This window comes from Crocuta crocuta, unplaced genomic scaffold (genome assembly GCF_008692635.1).
Source record: "Crocuta crocuta isolate KB4526 unplaced genomic scaffold, BGI_CrCroc_1.0 scaffold854, whole genome shotgun sequence".
Lineage (NCBI taxonomy): Eukaryota > Metazoa > Chordata > Mammalia > Carnivora > Hyaenidae > Crocuta > Crocuta crocuta.
In genome coordinates, this window is record NW_027531536.1 from 1,312,880 (window position 1) to 1,339,299 (window position 26,420).

Here is a 26,420-nt window from a genome sequence, read left to right on the forward strand (position 1 = left end):
TCCTGGGGCACCTGGGTGGCTCAGTCAGTTAAGCATCTGATCTTGCGGTTTGTGAGTTGGAGCCCCGCGTTGGGCTCTCTGCTGTCAGCACAGAGCCTGCTTCAGATCCTGTCTTCCTCTCTCTGCCCCTCCTCTGCTTGCAAATAAACAAATAAGCATTTGGAAAAAAATAAGTAAAATAAAAAATAACTTTCTAAAAAAAAGTGCTAAAGTCCAATAATTTCTAATCAGTCTGATCCTTCACTTCTTCCTCTCTAACGGCATCCTTCAAAACCTATGGAAGATAGCATACATACAGTTGGTGTGTCTGTGTGTGTTAAAAGAAGAAAGTAAATTTGTCCCCATCTTCTGTAATTCCCAGTTCCCATCAGTCTAGTCTTTCATCTAGGAGCAGTCAATTTAACCAGTGCAAATTCTCCAAAGCTAAAGCAGAAGCCATATGTTTCCTATACTCTTCTTGGTTAGCTTCTGGTCACCAAGTCTCACCGCCTCCCCTTAGCGCTGCTTCCCCGTCACCCTATTCACCAAAAGCCCAGAAATTCAAGGAAACAGTAAACACCCTCCCTGAAAGGTACCTTCCTGGTTTTGTCTAAAACAAATGCAATCTTCTGTTTGGTATTTTACAACACCACAAGCATTCTTACTTAGATTAAATCATGGGTCTCCCTGGTCCCCAGGCATGTCTAGACATGACCCGTAAAGGGAATGAGATCCTTGGAGTTTCTCTGGTAACTACGGGCCAAGTCAACAGCAACCCTAAGAACAAGCATTCTTAAAAAAGAAAGACATTTTTCATGTTATTTTACTGTTTTTGGTTGCACTACCTGCAAAATGAACTGCATTTAAAAGAAAATCTATTTCTGGAGGCAATGCATTTTGATGACCTCTATATATGTTGTCTTTATTTTTTTTTAAATCATCTTTGAAGAAAAGCTTTAAAAATAAAAGTTTCAAGGCCTCTCCTGCAACCAATGCTTTGGACAGCGGCAATCCAGCTCAGGTAAGACATGTAAGATGTCACTAATGATCCTAAAACGTCAATCAGGAAGAGGTATTTAATATTGTATTGGGTAAAGTGACTCACAATTTGAAAAAAACAGAACTGCTTTTATAATTATGTCCTAACCAAAGCTTGTAAGTCTGCATGTTGTCAATGGAATGAAAGCTATTTCACTCCTGTATTTATTTATGTATGAATATTTAACTATAAAATACAAAATTGGCTCTACAATTAGCCCTAGAAAGTTACCCCTAATAAGCTCTGATTCCAGCATATGGCCCAGTATGGCTTGGTTTACTGTATGTGTTGAAGAAGTGTGAGGGATTTGTATAATGTGTTCTACAACACAGTGCCTCTCCCAGCCATAAGATGAATGCAAATTATTGTTAGTTATAAGTGACCTGTTTTTTGCAATTTAACGTTTTAAGTTGGTCTTCACAGTTACTGTTTCTGTACCATACATTTTATACAGTAAAGTTGGTTTCTTACTCTTCACTTTGCTGCTGTCAGAACAAATGATGCATGTGGCAAAAAATGTGCATTCATACTGAAAGATAATGCTATATACACTCAAAACTCATCATTGGGAACTTCTGGTGGTTTAATAGTGAGTCTGGAATTTGTTTGGAATGATCCAGATTACCTGCTCCTAATTCATGCTATTAGAGGCATCTATGAAACCATTTGCTGGGTTTAGGGAATCAGTCTGTAGCTGGGAAGTTTTCCTCTGTGGAAAATAACTTATAACCAAGCTTTTGGGGTCAACAATGAGTGTTCAATACCAGATGCATGAAAACCATACTGGGGTGGGGGGTGGCTATTTCCAACTGAGTTTATCCTTTCCTGACTCATTCACTCAAGGAAAAGATGGCATGGAGTAACTAAAGACAAGAAGTATTCCTGGAGGTCTCCCAGAAATCCTCTGTAACTGTCCTCTGTCCAGTCTATTCCAAATACACACATAAATACATCTACATCATCACGTGGAATTGTGAGAATAAGAAAATGTAAGCGGTCACAAGACATTGTCTCTCCTTGACTATCCAAATTGAGTCTTGCTCAGGAGAACTACTCAAGCCTCAGCTCCTCCATGAACCTTCCCTGACAATTACAGTTCTCACTGATGCCCACCCTACCCTCTTCGATTTCTGCCCAGTTTAGTAATGTATTATATACGCCTTGAGTGATAATGTGTTCACTTTGTGTTATCACCTAGATTATACATACGGAGGGTAGAACAGACGACCTTAGGTGCTGAATATATACCAGGTAATTAAATAAATATGTGAGGACCAAGCTTTGATCTAACTGACGAGCTGGCTGACTCGCTGTTTGACTAGATCCAACCCTCCACCTCACTGCATGACCCTCCAAGGCTGTGAGACGAACCCGAGGGGAAGGCAAGGGTGCGGACCCGGACTCTCAACGGCAGTCGTCCCGCATGCCAGAGGCCACCCAGGCCTATCTCCCTCTGGAAAATAAGAGCCTACAATTTGGTACCAGGCCAAGTTGTTTTCCCTGACGGAGATGGGCATGAAAACTGGGTGGGCGTGTGGGGCTTCTTGGGGAGGGGTAGGGGAGAAGGAACCCTTTGTCCCTCCCGCCCTATCAGGAAGAGAAACTTCTCAGGAATCTGTGCCTGGGTCTCCAGGGCCTCTTCCCCTGCAGGGACCCGCCCTCGGCCCCTTCTCGCCGCTTCTGCCCCTCCCCCAACCCACCCCACAGCCCCCGCGCCCCGCCCCCTCCGCCTCGGGGTTCCAGGGGCGGTGGGCCCGCCACGGCCACGGTCACTCGGCCACTCGGAGCTGCGGGGCGCACGGGGTTGACTGAGAGCGCCGGCTCTAGGGGCTGGGGCCTGAAGAGACGTTTTCTGGGGCGCACCGGACCCGGGAGTGAGGGAGGTGGGAGCCGGCCCGAGAAAGCGTGCAGGGAAGGACCGGGGAGGGGGACCTGAGGAGAAGGGCCCCGGGAGGCTCGGCGGACGGGCGCGGGGCCCTGGCAGCGGCCGGGATGAAGCCNTACTCTGCTGCTTACAATCACTAACTCCACTGCCATCAAAACAAGGCACAGCATCACCCGCCGCCCCGCGGGCCGGAGGACGCCGGCCACCCTCCGCGGCGAACGGCCGGCGCCCCCGAGCGTTGGGAGAANNTCCCGGGGAGACGCCGGCACCCAGGGGCGCGGCTGCCGCTGCGTGCGGTTAAACCGGGAGCCGCCCCGGGGGTCACGGCGAGAGCGGGCGGTCTCCTGCCAGGAGAGCGGCCTCTGGACAGTTGAGTGGCTTTCACGTAAGCTGTAATGGCTTCTAGACTCAGGGGAGCAGAGGAGCCGGCTACCTAACGCTTAAAGCTGTACGATGTGATCCGTTGTGCCTTTTGTTTTCAGTAGTAAGGTCGTTTTCACCAACCCACCAACTAAAGGGAGTTACAGCTGAACCCATGATTTGCCTATCACAACGTCTGGGGCACCAGCTTGGCGCTGCTGTGTATGACGGAAGTAAACTTTCCCCCCGCCTCTGTGAGTCTAGTTACTAGGCAGTGTAGTTAGCTGATTGCTAATAGTACCAATCACTAACCACACGGCCAGGTAAAAAGATTTGGCAATCATCCAAATGAGCTGCCTGTGCACCTCTGTGTTTGGAGGGGTGGGGGTGGAATGGCGAATATGCCCCATTGGCTATTAATAGCTTAGCCAAGAGAGAAATCAGTATTTTAGCTGCTAGATATACAATGTATAATCTCAGCATATATATATACACATACATATATATTTTTATAATTGTTCAATTTCCTTGAGGTGCTTAACCCCCCCAAAATTTTAGATATATTGGGGAATATAATTTTTCCTTAGCTGATCTATTGTTCTTGTATAGACTTGTGATGATCAACTTTTGAGCTATCTTTCCATGAGACTGTATGAACATTTTTGAAAGATTAAAAAGTGCCATCAGCTCGTAAGTTGTGGTTATTACCATGCGTCCCATTTCCTTGCCTGAGATTGGCAGTGGGCCATCCATCTCAATTCCTGCCATGGTAATGACGACTTTGCTGTTGGCCGAAATCATGAGATTGTTCATAGATTAAGGAAACCTCCCAGGAAAGTGATTCACTCATACTTAGTAATAATTTTTTTTTTTATAAGAATACATGAACGTTTTTCACAAGTTATTTTTCAGGAAGGGACCAAGTCCACACATCAGCTATAGCCCCTTGTTTTAAGTAATCATTTAAGACTCTTGCAGGACATGGGGCTTTTAGCTGGACTCCACTTAGGATCTCAATCCAGCTTCTTCCATTAGATTTTCCTTAAAGGATGGGGGGAGGGGACTACTTAACAAAAATTTTACACACAGGTACTTATCAGCCCACTCGGACCTCTGGGCTCTGCTAGGCTAGGGTGTTAGCCTCCCTGTTGGATTCTTCAGCCAATAATCCACATAGGGCGTGCTGAGCTGTGGCAATCCGGTGTGGAAGGAGGGGTGGGTTGGGGTGGTTGAGCTAAGAAATTGAAAGCTTTATTTAGAATATAGATCTATTTGGGGGATAGGGAGCTGGGTGGGAGTGGGTCCGAGGCTGACTGAGGATGTACAACGTTGAAGTGTTGTCCCACTGACTCCCAACAGGACAAGAAACGCCTCCAACTTGATGTTTTGACTCTGCTATCTGGACTCCCAAGGCTTAGACCCATCCGAAAGCTTGTGGCCCTCCAGACTTGGGCTTTCAGATAGCCCACGTGCCCGCCGCACCGCAGCATCTACCCAGGGAACTTAAGGGCTTCTGGCTGGTCTCTGCAGGGCAGGGTGAGAGGCCAGCAGAGGGAGCTTGGAGAAGCGTCCCGTGTTGCCATGGAAACGAAGCCAGATGGAGGTCACCCCTGCCTAAAGGAGTCGGTTGAAATTTGCCCGCAGGGATTACTTGTGTTCACGGGATCTTCGGAACAGGATTCCAACTTGGCCAAGCAGTTCTGGATCACGTCGTCGATGTATCCTACCAACGAATCTCAGCTGGTGCTGTCCAGAGGTAGCAGTCAGCGTCTGCCGGTGGCCAAGGCCTCCCGGGGCTGTGGGGTGTCTGGTAAGTGGCTGCCTCCTGTCATCATCACCAACCTGGAGGATTCCAGAGCCCCTCCCGGAAGTAACTGCAGAACTGAATTCTAAAATAAGAATCTTTCGCAGCCCTGGGTGGCTCAGTCAGTTAAGCATCTGACTTCAGCTCAGGTCATCATCAAGCCCCGTGTCGGGCTCTGTGCTGACAGCTCAGAGCCCGGAGCCTGCTTAGGATTCTGTGTTTCTCTCTCTCTGACCCTCCCCAACTTGTGCTCTGTCTCTGTCTGTCTCTCAAAAATAAATAAATGTAAAAAAATTAAAATAATCTTTCATTTCACATGTTTAAAATCCTATATGCACAGCTTTTCAAACTTCTCAGCAATCCTTCCACCCCAAAAGCATCACTGCTTTGGTATATTTGTTACATCTAAAAGCACATCTGAAAGTATCTCTTGGGTTATGGCAGCTTTTTGGCTAAACAGTATTGAATAATCTGGGGAAACGTTCACATGTTGACTGAATGGGGTGTTTACATAATCAGGTTCACACATGAAAGCCTCTGAGAAAGTTGAAAGCAGAATCAGTATTGGGAACCAAGCTCCCAGACGTGTAAGATGTTACAGTAAGCAGATATGGAAACTGCTATTATGCAATTTTTATAGGTCTAGAGAGCTTAAATACCTTTCGTGCGGTGGTCTTTCCAATAATTGCTTTACTTCCCCCTTGTATTTTTTAGAGAAAACTTACCTCCAGCCCTGTTTCACTGAGAAAAACAGTAAGTACCAAGTTTTATGCCTTTCAACATCCTGCTCCCAACATCCTGATTCAGAAATCAGGTAATAGGTATAAGGAGACAACTTTACACTTTGGCATAACTTTCTGAAAGCATACCAAAGCCCTGTCTCAGAGACCAGCCCATTTACCCAGAAGAGAATGCCTAAATTCCCCTACCACGTTGAATAGGAATATAGAAATTGGAAACTCTGACTGCAGATATGTTCTCTTCAGAGACCTTCTCCTGTCTCTGGACTCCTGTCTTACTCCTAAAGAGATTAGAGGTTCCCTTCAGCCATAGCCGGTTAATTCAGTCTCTGATTATTTATGAATCTGGTTTATAAAGTGTCAAGACCGTACATATTTGTGTCTCCCTTCCCACTCTATTACCTTTTAACATTTATCCAGTTTTATAAAATCAGGATAAAATTACTTCAGATTGAATTTGACTTTGTTTCCTCTAGAAAGCCCAGACGTCACTGCTGAAACCCTGAAGACTCGAGCATCTGAGGAGAAAGAAAAGTATCTCCAAAAGGTAGGCCAATATTTCAAGAAGGTCATCTGATTTTCATTAGCTATTATTATTTTCTAAATAAGTCCAGTTATTGGGGCCACTTGGGTGGCTCAGCTGGTCAAGCGTCCAACATTGGCTCAGGTCATATCTCATGGTTCGTGAGTTTGAGCCTCCTGTCAGGCTCTGTGCTGACAGCTCAGAGACTGGAGCCTGCTTCACATTTTGAGTTTCCCTCCCTCTCTCTACCCTCTTCCCACTCATGCTCCATCTCTGCCTCTCAAAAATAAAGACGTTAAAAGAAATTAAATGATCCCATTTATTCTTTTTTAAACACATGTTTGTAAAAATTTGCTACTTCTGGTAGGTCAGCTTGAGCAATTAGAGAACCTTGATTAGAATTATAATTGAGGATTTAAAAATTCTATTAAGTTTTGGCTCTTCTCAGTCTCTGCAAGAGCCCAGGGGTATATAGGAACAACAGAATCAGAGGGAAATGGGGGGAAATGGCCTCACACACTTGCCATCCAATAAATCCCCAAACCATACACAGTGCTCTAAGAACATTGTAATAACTGGAAAAATCAAATAGAAATGACTACCTTAATAGGTCAGAATTAACAGACCAGAGGATGAGTCTGTCTCCGAGAACCACGTTGACTAAAGGGTGAAATTGAACACATTAGCACAGTCAAGTCAACTGAGCCCATCTCTTTTTGGCAACATCCCTTATTTGCTTAAATGGCATCGGCACAGACTTTAACTCCGCAGTTAATACAGTGATTTATAGGAACATTTTATTTGGTTAATGGATAAGTTCCATTCCTGTAACGGCGCCTGCACTATCAAAGCAAAGATAGAAGATTTGTTTGGGCCTAATGTCTTTAATCATGGGATATCCTGGCAAACTCTGAAAGACTTATCGGGAATTCTACATAGATTCCAGAATAATGCATTTGAGTTTGCTGATTACATTAATTCGCTGTATAGATTTTTGGTGATGCTTCCAAACAAATGAGGTGATTATAAATAGTCAGCATTTTCTTTTGTCTGGAGGATGTTAGATACTGTGTATTTAAACCAAGATTTAATGGGTGGGATGGAGCCTAATTTTTAGTGAGGTAAAAATCATTAAATTCAACTTATTGCTCAGTACTTTTTAATTTCATTTTTGGAAGATACTAAAAATAAAAGACAAACTATTGTCAATTTTTATCATCTTTTACCAAGCAATTAAGATGATGTGAGTTACAGTTGCATGTGCTGCTAATGGACTATTTTTTTTTAAATATTTATTCATTTTCAAGAGACAGAGACAGAGCACAAGCAGGGGTGGGACAGAAGGAGAGGGAGACAACAGATTCGAAGCAGGATCCAGGCTCTCAGCTGTTAGCACAGAGCCTGTTGTGGGGCTTGAACTCATGAACAATGAGATCATGACCTGAGCTGAACTCGGATGCTTAAGTGACTGAGCCACCCAGATGCCCCTGCTAATTGACTATTGTATCAGTAATCTTAGAACTGGTTTCTTTGCGTCAGGTTCTTCTATATTAATTACTTAATTCTACAGGTATTTATTGAGAAGTACCAAGTGCCAAGTACCATACTAGATGCTGGGAATACAGGGAAAGATGTGGTCTGTGATCTAAAGGAGTTTACAGTCTGGTGGGAGACAGACAAAGATAAGAATTATGATACATCATTATGATAGATGTATGCACATAATACGGAGGGAACACATTCAGGGGCATCAAAATGAAGCTTAAGGAATCAAGAAATCTTCTCAAAGGAGCTGAGCTTCAAAGAATATATCTATTCGACCAAGAATATGCAGAACAGTCCTCCGTGGAGCACTAATTGTCTTCCTAAAACCCAAATCCAGTTATGCTTCTCTCCTTCTGTGTCATCGTGCTGGGGGAACAAAACAGCACAGACTAGGTGGCTTAAATGACAGAATTTTATCTTCTCACAGATCTCAAGGCTGGAAGTCTGAGACAGAGGTACCATCAGAGTTGGTTTCTGATGAAACCTCTCTTCCTGGCCAGTAGATGGCCAGCTTCTTACCGGGTCCCTGCATGGCACAGGGAGAGAACTCTGGTGTCTCTTCCTCTTCTTACAAGGACACCAGTCCAATCATTTTAGAGCCCCACCTTTACGACCTCATCTAACCTTAATTAACCTCCTGAAGGCTCTATCTGAGAATACAGTTACACATGGGGTTAAGGCTTCAACATAGGCATGGAGGTGGGGAGATGAACTACTCAGTCCATCCACCTTCTTCCTTTTTTTTTTCCCTTGGCTCTCCATGTCTGCAGGATGAAGATCAAATCCTTATTTAAGTTCCTTTTCAATCTGACCATAACCTAACCGACTTCTCCTACCACTCCTCCTCCTCCTCCCGTAGCCCTCCCCCGCCCGCAGTGTATACAATCTGTATAAATGCTTCACAACTGCTAGGCTAGGGCACACTCTGTAGCCCCCCGATGTGCTAGCAAAGTGGAAAATGGGTAAAATAATTTTTGCTGAACCTAAATAGATTAATCTGTGATCTCTGCCAAATTGTACATCAGCTCAAGTAGGTCTGCAATGCAGTAAAGAAGATTCTATTTGTTGAGAGTAGAAGAAGCCCAAGAAAACAGCAAGCCAGCAGGAAAGAAAAAGAATGTTTTGTGTTTTTTTTAATGTTTTATTTATTTCTAGGAGAGAGAGAGAGACAGCACGAGCAGGGGAGGGTCAGAGAGAGAGGGAGACACAGAATTGGAAACAGGCTCCAGGCTCTGAGCTGTCAGCACAGAGCCTGACGTGGAGCTTGAACCCACGAACCGTGAGATCATGACCTAAGTGAAAGTCGGACGCTTCACCGACTAAGCCACCCAGGCGCCCCAGAAAAAAGGATGTTACGGAAGCTATGCCTTGTGAGTACGTGGAAGAGCTTAGTTAGTGCAGCATAGTGCAGTGCTGTTCAGACAGTGCCCTGGTGCAAAAAGCAAGTGATGTAGTATCCATAATAGCCACTTTAGTGAGTATATGCCACGTGCTATAAACTAAGCTGAGCGGTGTACATGCGTCAACTCCTGTTCTCCTTAAAATAGCCTTGTGATGATTATCCCCATTTAATCAAACAAGGCGTAAATGATCTAGTTCCCACGAGTGGTAACTGGCAGAGCCAAGACTCAAAGCCTATATACTAACTTCTAAGCCCATGAAGCTCATTTGTATGATGATGATTGCTGGCCATGGCACTATTCGGGTATGCTGCCAGATAACCTAGAATTCAGAACTGTAGTATAAATAAAATGCATGTGAGAAACACTGTTGGCAGCCCTGTGAGATGATAAGCTGTTTCTTCAACCTGCAATGCACTTTGTGTCTCCGCCTAACATGCTCTTCCCCATTCACCTCCAAGACCCAGCTCAGGTGCCAGCCTCTCTGCCAGGAGGTGATCTAGAGACTAGCAGAATGAGCCACGTCCCCCTGCGTGCTCCTATAGCAAGTCATATACATCTCGCATGGTGTGTGTCAGTCTCTGATCCATGCTGTGGGCCTTTGCGTGTGTTTCCATCTTCCCCACCAGATTACAGGCATCGTGGTGTAGCGGACTTCAGAAACAAAGCGAGTATGGCAGTCCAACTTTGCCACTTACTATCTGCATGACCTCGAACAACCTATTTAACTGTGACGCTCAGCTTCCTCCGATAGAAAAGGAGGAATGATAAAAATGGCTGCTTCATACTGTTGATATAAGTCATGTGACACACCAGGTCGTAGTTTGCCTTCAACAAATGTGAATTCTCTTCTCCTCTATGAGAATAGAAGTCATTTCTTAGTGCTTAAGCCCAATGCCTTTCCAGTTATTGAAACACAATACCATATTTGTTGATTGAATAAATAAATGCATAATTGAATGAATTAATGAGTGAACATATGCTCTATACAATATTTCCATTTTGTTTAGCCTTTCCTACATATATCCATCTGGCAAATTTTTCAAGGCCGATAATTTTTGCAAGAGTACTCCCCAAAGCTAGTCTGTTTGCAAGTCTGCTTTCGGAGCACGTTAGCACATCTCTTCTATTCTCGGGTTTGCTTCTATCTCATGGGTCTCTATATGGTGGGAGGGAATGTGACTCCATGTAAGGATGAAAACATAGAGTCAATTTTTGGATACTACCGTTTTTCTAAGTCTGTTGTACTCCAACCGCTTTGCTGCCATCACCATTCTAGAATTTCTAGCTTGGTGACAGGAAATAAATGGCAGTGAGAGGTTCTTTTTAGCTAATAAAAAAATCTACAATGCTCTGTTTAATTTCAGAGAATCTTTATACACTGATAAGTAATTAATTACCTATGATTTTCATTTTAAAATAGGGGAAAAGTATTTCCTATCAATTCTCTTGAAGGTTTTTTTCCTTCTACTTTTTCCTTAAAATTAATGAAAAATCTAAAAAGTTCTTTTCCATATGTCTTAAAAGTACCTTCATAAAAGCTTTTTTTTTCCAACCAATATTGATTTTTTTGGTTGTTGAACTTTTTTAAAACTGTAATGTTATCCTCCATTTTGGAATATTCTCCAGGTATACATTATAAATGCTTTTGGTTAGTGGACAAAATGCTATTAATCACAACTACTATTTCTTTGATGGATATCCATGGCAGAAAATCAAAACCAGTTGAGTCTGTCAAGATTAAATGGCTTACTCTGCCCATAAAGGAAACCTTATAGACTATACTGGACTATTATTCTTCCTTTGAGAGTTCTAAAGTAGCCTGCAAACATTATAATAAATGAATAGTCAGCTAATTTTTTGAAATCATAAAACTAATTTGCTTTTTAGTTTTGCCACCTTTAAGAAAGCTCTTTAGCTGATTATCTCTTTTATGAAAAGAATTATAAATAATTCATTTTCTGGGAGAAGGAAGAAGAGATCAGAACAGTATTTTAAGGCACATAAATAGATGACTTATTGGAAATGTCCATCTGGAATCCGAGTTCTGACATGAGTACATATAAACTGAAGATTTCTACGAGGAAATTATTCATCTACAGAACAACCTCCCAGATATACTCTTTACAGGGGATGGGGTTTTAATCCAGCCTATCACACAACCTATAGAGCCAAGACTGACCCTAATGTAAGTCTTCCTCAAAAGTGAGCCTGCATATATATGGTGTTTCCGTGAACCCGAAGCAAATCGTGCCATGAGCACATTCTTAGGAGAAGAATCTAAGAAGCTTCACAATATTTTTATTCACTGAATTATGAAACAGCATGAAAGTGGAAAACCTTAATGTTATCCTCCATTATCCTATATTTCAAAGTAACAAGAGGGATGCTTATAAGTTTCACAGAGCCAGGCCAAAGATGTAGGAAATTTCTCACATAAAAGAAAAATTCTTTTTAGTGTCAAATTGATCAGAATTGGCTTCCTAGATAAACCTAGATCTTCTCAGTAACAGTGTTATCAAACATTATTTTAGTTTTGCTCTCCTGATTTAATGTAATATTAGCGAAGCTCCTTGTCCTCCATAAAACCTCAGGAAATGGTACATTCCTCCCTCACCAACAAAAGATACTTAGGCATTTAAATTCCTGTTCTTCCTAATTTGTCAAAAATTCAAGTGGAAGAGTCATAAAAATAGACTGTGCATTCACAGTAACAAGCAAATATTTTGGTAGCAAATGATAATTAAAAGATTACATAAATATGTATGAATTACTCTTATATCATCTATAGTACTACTTTGCTTTCAAACATTATTCAGACTTGGGAAACATTTCCAGTTGACAGATGAGGTCCCCTGCTAGTCTCCTTTGTGACTTCTACAGTCCGTGAGCACATACTTGGGAAAAGAGGTCAAATAGATGAGATTTGTGATCATATACATGAATTCATTGCCCAATACACAGCCCCAGAGTTGGACAGGGACATGTCCCAAATGCATGTTTTCCTCTTTTTTCCCAAAGATTTATATACTTTGTCTCTTCTATATGCATTCACCTTAAGAACAGAATAAAAACATTTTAACCCCTAAGATACACCTGGTCAAGAATCCATACTAATTATCTGCTTGTAAAACATGATTAAATGAAACTATTGAATGTAGGATGAAACACAAAAGGATTGTGTAGGTTTTAAAGTCAATGACAAGGCAAAAGTGGAAATACAGTTGATGGGACAAAGTCATAGTCGATGAGCATTGTATGCTTTCCGAAGGAAGTGATACCAGGAAAAGGCAGCAGATAGAAATTTGAGGTCATGGTGCCAAGGTTGCAACAGCATGTAAGAGAAACCTTGCCATGGGAATGAGAATACTGGGTCAGGAGTAGAGAATAATGCAGGACCACTGTCCCAGAGTATCTGGGATACTAGACAAGGAAATGAGAAATTGAACACAGAGACAAGACAACGTTCCACGTACTAGAGCTATAACAAGAAAGCAAAGTCCTGGAAGCATAAACCCTTCCCCCCAACAATCACATCACTAAACACTTGTGCTATTCCCACTGCCATACTCAGAAAACTATTTCAAAGCCATCAATATACAAGATAAACAAATTGACATATGGTATTTTTTGTAGGTTTATTTATTTACTTAGCACGTGCGTGTGCTGCTTGCGAGTAGGGGAGGGGCAAAGAGAGAGGGAGAGAGAATCCCAAGAATAATGCCACACTGACAGCATGGAGCCCGACTTGGGGCTCGATCCCACAAACTGTGAGATCAAGAACCTGAGCCGAAACCAAGAGTTTGATGCTCAACCAACTGAGCCACCCAGGTGCCCCAACCAATGGTAATATTTTTTTAGCCAAGCCAAAAAATGTTCAAAAATCAATTTACAGGGACTCCTGGGTGGCTCATTTTGTTAAGTGTCTGACTCTTGATTTCCAATCAGGTCATGATCTCATGGTTTGTGATGAGGCTCTGCACACATTGGGCCCTGCACTGGCAATGCAGAGCGTGCTTAGGATTCTCTCTCTCTCTCTCTCTCTCTCTCTCTCTCTCTCTCTCTCTCTGTGCCCTTCCCCTCCCTCCCAAAATAAATAAAAAAAACATTTAAAAATCAGTTTACAAACTGTTGTTCTATTATAGAGATGAACACCTAAATAACTTTTTAAGGAAAAGCATATTTTCATTGTTACCTTAATTCAGTAAATTATTATAGAAAGTTACTAGAAAGTTATTCACTGTTATTTAGGACAGTATATCTAAACCTTGAAGTTTTTCTTATAAGGGATACATTTTTAGAACACTGAATAAAAACAGAAAGAAAAAAAGATAGTTTTTAATGGTGGTTATAATGTTTTGTATATTACCTTCTCATTCTCTGGTGTTTATGACCATAATGCTGCCAGTAGACTTAATGTAAATGTTGGTGTGGGTACAGACACTTGCCTGTAACATGAGGTTGAATTGAACATTGTGTGGGGCCCACCCCACACAGGTAACGCTCTGTGCTGAAACGTAGAGTCCTTATGGGGCTGAGTCGAACTTTACGTAATGTTTGCCCAAAGCAGCTGAAAACTTTGTAGCCTTAAAAAGAGATGTAGGCAAGGTTAAGTGCCACAGCTGAAGAGGCAATGCCAAGTTCAGGCAAGAAGGGCCCAGCAAAGCCATCCAGTACAGTGAATCATGAGGACAAAACTTAGGAGAATCCGATTTGGAAGAATTGGGCAAGATTCACTCAACAGGTATTTATTGAGTACCTCTGTGTACTCGGCACTGTGCTGGGCACTGGAGTCCAATAATGGAGTCACCAACATGTTTTAAAGACACAAATTCTGTCCTTATATGAAACCTGCAGTCTAATCAGGGAGAGAGATATTTGTGAAGGAGTTGTACCTGATGTTAGGCCAACATTGAATAGGGCGGTGTTGATCCAATCAAGGGAACAGGGAGGATTTCCACAAAGACTAAACAGAGATTTGAAGGAAGAGTGGGCACTATATAAGCCAGAAGCAGGGGTGCTGGGAGCTTTGGGGGAGAGCACTGCAGACAGCAGAAGCAGCTTTGCAAAGACCCTGTGCTTCGAAAGGCATAGGGCATTTCGAAAGCTGAATGGCCAGCAGTGCAAAGCTTATGCCACTGTAAGAACAATGAGAAGCCACGGAAAGGTTTTACATCAGAGGGATGATACTATCAGATTTGTCTGGAAAAGCCAGGAGACTGACTATAATATGGAGAATGGTTTCCATTAAAATATGTATGACAGAGCTGACAATGGATTGAAAGTGGCCAGAACAGAAATGGGCAAACAAGAGTGGAGGCCATTGCTATCATCTAGCTGGGAGGTGATGGTAAGCTTGGATTAGGAAAAGTCGATTTGGGAGAGATTTAGGAAGCAAAATAACCAAGGCTTAAGTCTTATATTGGATAGGAAACGTGAGGCTGAACAAGATATCGGAGATAACTCCTGAGTTCTCTGGAGTGCACAAAAGGTGTCATTCTCTGAAACAAGGAACGTTGGATAAATGAAGTTGAGGTGTTGCGTTGGTGTTTTGTTGGGTAGGGAGGGGTTGAAAATGCAGCTCACACTGAACAAGTTCTCGCTGCCTTTGAGAGAAGCAGGTGGAGTTCTCAGGCCTGAAACTCATGGAGGTTAAGGGCCAGCGATGAGATTGGAGAGTCATCCGGTGGGGAGTCCCCCCACCCCCTCCTGCTTGCAGCCTAATAGGAAGCACAGGAAAGACATGCCTGAAAGAGGAGGCCAGCACTATTAACCTGCTCATCTTATCTATATGTATCAATATGATGAAAACCTTAAAGACTCAGTAGTTGTTTGCTGAAGGCAAGCCTTAATAATTATCACAGGCTGAACCATCAAAAGTATATAATTCAATCATATATAGAAGTACCCTTCATACATCTATACTCTATTGAATTTTAAAATGTTCATTTGTGCTCCTATTTTTCTCAACATTAAAATTCAAATCTCACTTATTGCTTTTTTAAAAAATAAGTGCCTTTGAAAGCAACATTAAGCAGTTTTAAAAATCACTTATCCTTGAACTTCCATGCATTTGTTTTGTGTGAATGTTTTAAAACAAGAGCTATGCTCTGCAGATAATTATTACTTATTTCCATTAAAATGTGTGTAACAGAACCAAGAAAATATATTTCTTTTTATTCTTCACAATAGATAAGTTAATATTTTATTGAAATCTACATTTAAGAAAAATTGTATTGACTGTCTCTTATGTAATGACTGATATGTTTTTCTCATTTTAGTAAGCTGTCATTTTTCAAAATGAAAATTATCTATGTCAGAGCTGGGAACTGAGCCACGATCAAGCAATTTCCAGGAGGTATGGAAAGGTGCTTAGATATGCATCTTTTTCATGCCAGTCAGCATCCAGTTAATAACCCTCTGACATCCTCCATCCACTCTCGTGGATTACTGCTGTTGGGTTTGCCTCCTAAAATTCATGCTGGAGAAAGCCTTCTTCTTGATTATTCAGGCTATCTTTTAAAGTACATGGTAGATCATTTGAGGTCCAACAGTTCAGTATCTTATTATATAGCAGGTATAAATTTACTACACGGAAATTATAGAATCTACATAGCAGAGTTCAATTCACAGGCATAGGGGATGGTAGTAAATTTGTAGAGTCAATTCCTAGTTGAAGCATTCTGTAATCAAAAGCGACGTGCTAGTAGTTACATACCACCTTTTGGAGTCAAGCCAAGATGTGAGATTTTTACTGATACATTGTTGTCCCTAAAGCCAGTGATAATTCACACCTTTCTTAAGTTGGCCCGGAACGTGGAAGAGAAGTGGAGCCTGCTGAGGAGCGCATCTGTAGAATAAGAACCGGAATTCACTAGTGCTCCTGCTGCATTCCCAGTCATAGGCATAGAATGAAAAATTAAATTTAGGACCCTCAAGGAAAAAGATCAGCTAATGTTCTTAACTTCTGTTAAACCATAGAGCCTTGGCTCTGCCTAGATAATATTCTAAATTTGGAATGTGATTCCCATATAATAGTTCTAATCAAAAACCCTATCACGAATATTTAGCTTATATTAAATAGGACCTTAGAAAGCTCGTCGGTTGAAAAGTACTGCTGTAATTCAACTATTCATTGCCCTTTAACCACGTTTTGCAAAGTGCTACATGATACCGTAAAATAAATACATTAACTTTTATCAGAGCTGACCTCAAGCTGGGTTAGCTCCCTACTCTGTGTGTTCCCATTTTCTACTAGAATATAAATTTTCTCTGAGAGCACACTATATTTGTCTTATGTGCCAGGGTTAATCCGAATTAATTCTTCATTTTCAAAATGAAGATTGAATGATTGAAAGATTGAACGTGTGTGTGTATGTGTGTGTAAGTGTTCCAGACTCTCCAGGCTGTGTTTGAAGTGGTACAGCAAAAGAAGGCATAGGATATGGGGTCAAACAAACAGCACTGGGAATGAGTTTGAATCCCTGATCCTGCCAATTACTAGTTAGTTAAGTGACCCCGAGAAAAGTGGTTAATTTTTATATGGCTGAGTTCTNAATAATAATAATAATAATAATGCCCATTTTACCATTGTTAGGAGGATTTAATGAGTAATCCCTTGCACAAGGCCTGTCATCCAGCAGTGACTCAATGAAAGTTTGTTTTATCTTCTCTGCTCTCCCTTTCTATTTTCTTTTAACCCATAATTGAAAGATAAAATTATAGCAGGTATAAAAGAAGCTTTAGGATTAAATGAAATGCCTTGACTAACAGGGTAAAAGGATGATGACATAGATTATCAAATGATGTAAATTGTCATCCAAACATGCCGAGTAGATGACTGAAGGCACAACCCCCCCAGGTACGCATATCCTGATTAAAAGACACAATCAAGATTGGCTTCCCTATACTATTAAGGAAACTCTCATAGTCTTTCCCCATAATCCTATCTTTATTTATCACCTGCAAAAAACATTGTCACTGAAAATATATTTTGAAATTTCAACTATGGAAATTTCAATGAAAATGTATGGGCAAAGTTAGGTAACCCTTGCAAGTAAATACTGCCCCTCTCTGCAAGTGTAGATGAAGAGGTGAACATCATGGTGAGGGCCTGGATCAGTGGTTCTCAACCAGAACCCAATCAGAAATCCACAGGGACAGGAATATTTTCAACCATACAGAACCTTTGCAATAGTTCTTGGAAACCTAGAAAAAGATTCCAGTATAGAAGCTAATTAACTGAAGCCAGTACACTATTAGAGGTGGTGAATAGCAACAGCAGTTAGACCCAGCTCAATCCAAAGCAAACCCAACTGATGAGATATGACCCTAAACTGAATAAGTAATATAGGTTTGGTTTGCTTGTTTATTTTGTTTTTGTGTTTTAGATGGATGAGCCTGTTTGCTATTTCTTGAATCAATTTGCTAAGTTCTTTTTTCCCTAAGAAAGTTTATTGTGTATTCATAGTGTTTTTTAGTCATTTAAAAAAATTTTTATGGGGGCACCTGGGTGGCTCGGTTGAGCATCCAACTTCAGCTCAGGTCATGATCTCATAGTTTCTGAGTTCAAGCCCCGCATCGGGCTCTGTGCTGACAAACAGCTCAGAGCCTGGGGCCTGCTTCAGATTCTCTATCTCCCTCTCTCTCTGCCCCTGCCCTGCTCATGCTTTGCCTCTCTCTGTCTCTCAAAACTAAATAAATGTTAAAAAAATTTTTAAATCTATATATTAAATTTTTTATGTTTATTTATTTTTCAGAGACAGAGACAGAGTGGAAGCAGGGGAGGGGCAGAGAGAGAAGGAGACACAGAATCTGAAGCAGGCTCCAGGCTCTGAGCTGTCAGCACAGAGCCTGATGTGGGGCTCAAACTCATGAACCATGAGATCATGACCTTGAACCAAAGTCAGATGCTCAACTGACCGAGCCACCCAGATACCCCTTAAGTCATCTTTTTAATCTCTGCTGTAGCTCTAGTTATTGCCCTTTTTCATTTATACTCATTTTTATATTTTTCTCAATAATTTTGCCAGAAGATAATCTATTTTATTTTTATTTTTTAAGTGTTTTATTTATTTCTAAGAGAGAGACAGCATGAGCAGGAGAGGGTCAGAGAGAGAGGGAGGTACAGAATCTGAAACAGGCTCCAGGCTCTGAGCTGTCAGCACAGAGCCCAACACAGGGCTTGAACCCACAAACCATGAGATCATGACCTGAGCCAAAGTTGGACACTTAACCGACTGAGCCACCCAGGTGCCCCTTTAGTTTGTTTCTTAATTTTCCATTTTATATCTTTTCTAACATAAGCACAACTATAAATATCCCTCAAAATACTATTTTTGCTGTACCTCACAAGCTAAGCTATATAGTATTTCCATTATTACATTATTATTACAAATATTTCTAAGTTTCTATTTTGATGTCTAATTTGTCCCAAGAATTACTTATGCTTTTAAAAAAAGTATTTATTTAAATTAAAGTTAGTTAACATTTAGTGCAGTATTGGCTTCAGGAGGAGAACCCAGTGACTCATCACTTACATACAACACCCAGTGCTCATCCCAACAAGTGCCCTCCTCAGTGCCTGCCATCCATTTAGCCCCTCCCCCCACCCACCTCCCCTCCAGCAACCTTCAGTTTGTTCTCTGTATTTAAGAGTCTCTTGCGGTTTGTGGGACACCTGGGTGGCTCAGTAGGTTAAGTGTCCTACTCTTGATCTCAGCTCAGGTCATGATCTCACAGTTCGTGGATCTGAGCCCCATGTCAGGCTCTGCGCTGACCGTGCACAGCCTGCTTAGGATTCTCTCTCTTCCTCTCTCTCTCTGCCTCTCTGTCTCTGTCTCTCTCAAACTTTTAAAAAACATACAAAACTGTTTTTGTCTAATTTTTCCTTCCCTTCCCCTATCTTTATCTGTTTTGTTTCTTAAATTCCACACATGAATGAAATCATACGATCTGTGTCTTTCTCTGACTGACTTATTTCGCTTAACATAATGTATGCTCGTTCTATCCATGTTGTTGTGAATGGCACGATTTCATTCTTTTTGGTTGCTGAGTAATATTCCATTGTATACGTGTGTGTGTGTGTGTGTGCGTGCGCGCGCGCGCATATGTGACACCTAGAAGTATGCTTTTTTAATTTCCAAATGTATGAAGTCTTCTTAAGATACCTATTTTTTTTTATTTTTCTAAATTGTATTCCCATCAGAAACATAGTTTCTGTTTTCACTAAACCAAGTTTAAACAGAGCTGTGTTTATGTCAAGCCTTAATGTGATGGCATTCAACTAGCCTAGCTTTATACTCCTGTCCCCCAAAACACACATCTTGCCCCAGGACAGACAGGCTTATCGTCATCTTAAGCATCTTTCAGCTCATTCCTATTTCCATGTCTCCATTTACTTTTAATTGGACTGTTACCTTCTTTCCATCGCTGAGCACGCTTTTCCCAGTGTGGTAACTCACTCAGCCCACTGCTTCTCTGGCTGCCTTTCTCCCTTTGATACATGATTTTCTTAATCCTTAGATTGCTTATTTTGGAGCTCCTTTAAGGTTCTTATGAAACTTTCTACATGTTTCTACAGTGACATTAAGATTTTAGATCCAGCAATGGATATGTTTAAATATTGTTTTTATGTACTTTCTTTCATTTTCTGATATTTGGACCATGACCATATATATTGCATTTATATTTAATGGAAAGGATTTTTTAAATTTTTTTTTTTAATGTTTTTTATTTATTTCTAGGAGAGAGAGAGAGAGAGACAGTGTGAGCAGGGGAGGGTCAGAGAGAGAGGGAGTCACAGACTGAAACAGGCTCCAGGCTCTGAGCTGGCAGTCAGCACAGAGCCCGACGCGGGGCTCGAACCCACGAACCGCGAGATCATGACCTAAGCGAAAGTCGGACGCTTAACCGACTAAGCCACCCAGGCGCCCCATAATGGAAAGGATTTTTTAAAAATTTAAATTTCCATGTAAATTAATATATTTCCTCCAGTATTTTTAGTCTATTTTTTTCATGGTTTTTTTTTTCCTTTCAGAAGGAAAGGAAAATCATTGTATAATAGAATATTTTGGGAACTAAAAAAGCACATACGCTGTAAAGCCTTTATTCACATTCTTAGGTAATCCTCAGAACAACTCTGAGAATGACCACAATTACCCTGTTTTACAGATGAGGAAGCTGGGGCTGAAATATGTAAGTGACTTTTTCAAAGTCACACAGCTAAAATCTAGGAAAGGCAGTTTGAGCCCAGGTCTATCTAGCAGTGGAACCAAGGTGCTTAACTACTACACCAGACTTGTTCCAAGAGTTTCTAGATTCTCTAAGTATTGGGATGGTTGCCAGGCATCGAGGCAAAGAATTGGTTTTGAAATCAATTCAGTACTCTTCTAAGATCGTCTTAAGGTTAAATTCAGTAGTTGAGCTTACACGGTGGCCATCTATAGTCTTCTGGTAGTATAGATAAGTAATCGGAGAAGTACACACATGCTATTTCTGATGAATGTTTCGGTCAAAAAATTTCAATCATAATCCGAAGAAGAAATGGATCTTTCATATGAGAACTACGTCTTGAGAAGACTAGTGTTTATTAAGGTTTTTCTTGTATAACTGGAGATTAACTAGGGAGAAAGTTTATAATGCACTGGAGAATTTGTGGGCATAGGAATTTGTGCTGCATACTTAAGGGCAAATAATCTCTTCGCTGTCCCTCCTTGTCTCCCCTTTCTTCTATCCAACTCTATTACCAGCTCACCCGGAGGCCAGAGATGGAATGGTCAGTATCCTCCACGCCTGTCCACAGAGGATGGGGATCCGCCCTTCTCCTCTTTTTCCCACTTCTCCACGTTTTGAAAGCATTGGAAGAAAAATTTTCTCTAATAATAGTAATAATAGTAGTAATAATATAATAGTAATAATAGTAATAATGACAATAATAATGACTACCTCTTACTAAATATTTCCCATATGTCATGCATTAGGTTAAGCAGTTTGTATGATCTCCAGTTTCACAACAACTTTCCTTGGAAATGAGAAATCCAAGACTCAGAAAGTGGCTCTTTGATTTGCCCAGGATCACAAACCTCTAACCTGTGGGTTAGTGATTACTGTCAGAGGGAAGGAAGGAGGAGCCAGGAGGGATATTTAAGGAACTACTTGCCATTCATCATACAGCAGAATTGAGATTCCAGCCCAAATGTCTGGTTCCGTAATCTGTGGTGCCGCCCAAGTTGTTTGGCTCTGAAAAGCCAAAAAGAGAAAACTAAGCAATTGAATTCTTGAAGTGACACCAAAATTTATTAACCATCTATGAGATATTAAGTGTATATATTACCCTATCCTAGTTTCCCAGAACCAATTTTTAGTCCATAATTTAATTTTTAAGAATAGTATATAAATTAAATGTATAAATACGGAAGAACATATTCTATTAAAGTATTTAAATATATATTCTGATCTCCCTATATTATTATTTTAAGAATTAATAAATTATATGGCTAACATGCCTTATAAATATAATATCCCATTAATGAACACAGCCAAAACATGGTGAGTAGAAATGATTAATCTTTTGCCGTTACGAAATTAATGAGTAAATTATTTATCCCTACTGATAAGGTAAATTGTAAAGATTTTCTCTTACCACTGAATTTATATAGTTATCAAGGCAGAGATTTATTAGAGTAGTTGGCAGTGTTTTTATTCTATGATACTGTTGCCTGCAGTAGTTTTCTTATTCATTCCCAGGAAGCACATCCAGGAAGCAGAAATCAAATCATATCTGAAAGCCTTGTTTCTGGTGCATTATATTATAAAACTGATCTGCCACTAAAATCCATTATAATAAAAAAGGACCTGAAATAAAAGGAAAAAATGAATTACTTTTTAACATAAAATCTATCTGAGTTGTTTTTTTACCAAGAAGGCAGGGCCAGCGGATGAGGTGAGCAGGGGCTTACGGGCAGGGGTGCTGGGAGCCACCCTGTGAGTGAGGTAGAGGCTCCCCTACCCGGTGCCCAGCTGACCAGCCCAGCCAACTGCTCCTTCCCTCACTTAAAAAAAAAAAAAGTTCTATAATCAGAGTCCTTGGTGAGGTTACACATGCTATGAGAACTCACTTCACACCAAACTCCAGAGTGAGAGGACTCTCCTACTGTGAATATGCATGTGGTCTCGACTGATCTTAGCACAAACACATCTCTCTAAGCCAAATGAATTTTTAATTTTACTATTTTAGATCTTAGAAGTAAATATGTGTCTGTATGTGAGAAGCATTATGACAGTATACCTTGCTTATGGCTACCCAATAGTTACACACAAAATAATCATGAAGTTTTGTTCATAAGGAATTTTAAGAACTATCTGTTGTTTAGTTTCACTTTCTAAACCATTTTTCTTTTTGTTTTTCTCCTCCTCCTCCTCCTCCTCCCCTTCTTCTTCTTCTTCTTCTTCTTCTTCTTCTTCTTCTTCTTCTTCTTCTTCTTCTTCTTTTTTGCTTAGGCTAATAATTAAGTATTAGTGCAGTGATTTTATTCATGCATTATGACTCAGTCAACTCAATTCAACAAAAGTTCATTGAATATCATCTGCTAGGCTCTAAAGAAGGATAAAAAAAGATTACTATACCCTGAAAGAGTCATAGTAGAAACTATGAGATAAAACAAGGAAAGTAATGAGGGTGGGGGAGAGGGGAAGGGGGGTGATGGGCAGGGAGGGCACTTGTTGGGCTGAGCACTGGGTGTTATATGGAAACCAACTTGACAATATTTGAAAAATAACAAGGAAAGTAAGATCAATACCTTGATAAACGTATAAAGTGCTATGAAATCACAGTATGGGAGCAATTAATTCCAGATGAGTGCCTGTATAATGGTACTCATTACATCCCAAAAGCTGGAAAAGAAACCAACACTGAATACCTGCATTACAACATCCCAAGTCCTTATCTACAGACAGTATGTTATTCAGCCCCTAGCAAGTTTGACAGGTGTTAATGAAATTTAGCTTTGTGTTTGCAAGTACCCCGAATCATTTTTCTTTCAATAAGTGTGATGTGTGAGGCCTAAAATTCAAGCAAAAGGTAGAAATCCTGTCCCCAAATAAAAACTTTATAGGCTCATAAAAGGCAAGATTCAGAGGACAGGAGCGAAATGAGGCAAGGCCGAGGCACAGGTGGGGCTGGCCCAGCTGCTGATTCCCCCTACCCCCCCCCCCCCGCCGCAAGCGCCCCAGGCTTTGTAGCTTCTCCTGTGGGCATCTGGGCCGGAGACTCATCCGAGGAACTACTCAGCAATGCAGCACCTCCAGGGCTTGGCACCCCTGTTTTTGCCGCTGCCTGAAAAGCTCTTCTCCTCATCCTGTCTCTGTTGCTATCTGGTGACCACCACTTGCAGGAACAAGCTTGTCTCCTCCGGGACACCTTCTCTGAGTCTCCCCTAGAGACACACATGCCCTTCTGAGCTAAGGGTGCCTCGTTGGTCTCTGATTGCAGCCTATGCTAGCACATAGCAGAGTTGGAAGTATTCTCTGCAATTACCTTACAGCAGGAATTGTGCTGTCCGGCCCCAGCACAGTAATGTTACCTCAGAGGTGCTCGTTAGGGATGGAAACGTGTCTCCCTGAAAAAAAGAGATATGTTGGAGTCCTAACTCCCGATATTCCTCAGAATGTGACCTTATTTGGAAATAGAGTCTCTGTAGATGAAATCAGTTAAGGTAAGTTATTACTGGAGTAAACTGGGCGTTATAAGGTTCCTTCTAAGCTGTGAAGACAGACACACACAGAAAGCAATGCGCCTTATGAAGCAGAGATTGGAGTTCTAGAACTGCAAGCAAGGAGCGCCACAGATCACCAGCAGCCACCAGAAGCTGGGGAGAGGCCAGGGGGGATCCCCTACACGTCTCAGAGGGAGCTCGGCCCCGCCAGCCCCTTGACTTTGGACTTCCAGCCTCCAGAATTGTGAGACAATATCTGTTGTTCTAAGTCAGCTGGTTTATGGTGCTTTGTTACCCCAGCCCTGCAAAAAGAGTGCAGTGCTCGATCAATTTGGATGGATGGATGACTTCCGAGTTTTTACCCGGCTATGACAAATCTGTGTCTACTCCCAGTTATTTCCTGCCTCCAGCCTTGATCTAAACCCAGCTGCCTTCATTTTATTTGGCCGCTCGAAGCTACAAATTTTATCTGTCTGATTCTCAGGTTCTTCAACTACTCCAGATGCGATGTTCTGCCTGGCTGTCTCCAAAACTGAACGTAACTGGATTTTATGAAAGAATTTTTGTACCTGTACTTGCCTCTTTTTATATAGTCTATTTATTGATAAGTCTTCATGCCTGCACTAAATTGGTTTTTTAACACGTAGGAAAAGTTATTGAGGGTGTCCAAAGACTCAGTATCTAAGACAGGAGAAATGAGATTCTATTCCATATGCACGCTGCTGAGAGCCATCTTGCCATGGACTGAGGTTGTGGCCCGCTGTCTGACTTTGCTGATCTTACGTCTTACTACCATTTGACGGCAATTGAGCCAGGTGGACAATAACTTGTGCTTTATTGTCAAATTGAGCTGGGACCAACCCCAGTTCTGCCATTTCATGGTTTAGGTAAGTTATTTAACCTTAGTAAACCTTATTACCTCCTTTATAAAGTGGGGTAATAGTAGTGTCAAACTTGTGGGTTATTATAAGAAAACAATAGCACAATGTAAAAACGTTCTTAGCATAGTTCGTAAAGTCTTAATAAAGGTTATTGTTAGATTATTAGGGGCACAAAAAATACCCTTCCGTTTAGTATCAAAATCATATGATTCTGTAAAGCAGCATCTTCTGGAATAAACTGTTACAAATGAAAAGAATAAATCTATTGTGGGAATTAAATATTTTTAAGTTCTTCCAAAGAATACTGGAAGGCAAATGCAATACCCTTCCCAGACAAAACCTTTCTTATTGAGTCAAAAGACTCACTCACTTTTTTTTTCCCTTTAAACAGGCTAAAAGGAGAGATGAGATTCTCCAACTCTTGAGAAAACAAAGAGAAGAAAGGATCTCGGTGAGATGGATAGGCGTTCAGATACATCTGGAGGGGCGAACTGTGGCAAATTCCCAGAGATGATTATAGATTGTCCCCATACATCTAGATACTCATGGTCCAGAGCCTTCTATCTACTGGAGTGGGGGCAGGGTATAGACATCAGTTAGTTTTGCCATCCTTGAGAAGTCAAAGAACTCTCCAGAGCATGCAGGTCTGCTGGCACAGAAGCGAGGTGATACCATCAGCAGGTCTGTCGCTGCATATTTTAAGGCTATAGGATATTCCCACGGGCTACTGCCCTGCTGATCTTTGTTTTACGGCAATTGGTCTTGCTTAGATCATACCAAAACAAATGTTAAAGAAGAGAAACATAGTAAAAATAGTAAAACAATAATAGCACCCCCTAAATTTGCAGATGTGCAAACACCTGCTCTCCTGAATGAACCCAAATTCTCTTCATCTGGAACATTTCTAACCCCACAGTCTCCAGATTTAAGAAGCTAGTCTGTATAAACTCCATGATAATTCTACCTCAGATGTTTTTTCCAGTAAGGAAATTTCAGTCAGCACAAGAGGTAAAATTTTCCCTTCTGAGTCCTGTTTTTCGTTTTCAGAAAGAACTGATTTCCCTTCCTTACAAGCCAAAGGCCAAAGGACACAAAGCAAAGTAAGTTTACTTCTGTCAAAAAAATATTCTTACCTTTCTAGTTTACCCCCACAGAGAAGCACTTTTTTTCATTCCCCTTTGCCCCCTGCCCTCAAATCTTCTAAAAACCCACCCACTGAATTTACAGGTTTCTTGTCTTGAATAAACCAACCTTTCCCCCCTCCACATTCAAGCCCGTGTGCCCACGGGCACACGGATATTGCATATCTGGGCAATATGGCAGCATGAAGTGGGGTAAACGGGACAGCAAATGAAGCCTGGATCTCTGCTCGCACTCCCTTCCCCTCCTTTCTCATTCCTGGATACAGTATCCACCTGCCATCACGCCCTCTCAGCCCCCCTCTCCCCTCCCCACGCCCAGCCCAGTCATCTTTAGCAACTCAGCAGGTCTTGTCCATTACCGGCTCCCATCCCACCAAAAGGAAAGCTAAGGTTGCTAAATCTCAGTTC

The 26,420-nt window shown here is 41.3% G+C and overlaps 1 protein-coding gene across 12 annotated transcripts in view; it reads left to right on the forward strand.

Annotated features, from left to right (window-relative positions):
• The first annotated feature begins 836 nt into the window (after positions 1–836).
• HOATZ (HOATZ cilia and flagella associated protein) overlaps positions 837–26,420 on the forward strand; it is a 27,370-nt gene continuing 1,786 nt past the window's right edge. The window contains exons 1-9 of one of the 12 annotated variants that reach the window (XM_077772699.1): positions 2,768–2,901; positions 3,386–3,517; positions 4,623–4,799; positions 4,908–5,073; positions 5,782–5,820; positions 6,284–6,354; positions 25,262–25,321; positions 25,918–25,970; positions 26,098–26,351. In XM_077772699.1, the coding sequence (XP_077628825.1) occupies positions 4,980–5,073; positions 5,782–5,820; positions 6,284–6,354; positions 25,262–25,321; positions 25,918–25,970; positions 26,098–26,224 (444 nt within the window). In that variant the 5' untranslated portion in view covers positions 2,768–2,901; positions 3,386–3,517; positions 4,623–4,799; positions 4,908–4,979 and the 3' untranslated portion in view covers positions 26,225–26,351. Of the gene's footprint in view, positions 1,001–2,767; positions 2,902–3,184; positions 3,289–3,315; positions 3,352–3,385; positions 3,518–4,622; positions 5,074–5,781; positions 5,821–6,283; positions 6,355–25,261; positions 25,322–25,917; positions 25,971–26,097; positions 26,352–26,420 lie in introns of those variants that run through there. The other 11 variants (XM_077772689.1, XM_077772692.1, XM_077772693.1 and 8 more) reach the window with 11 other exon arrangements.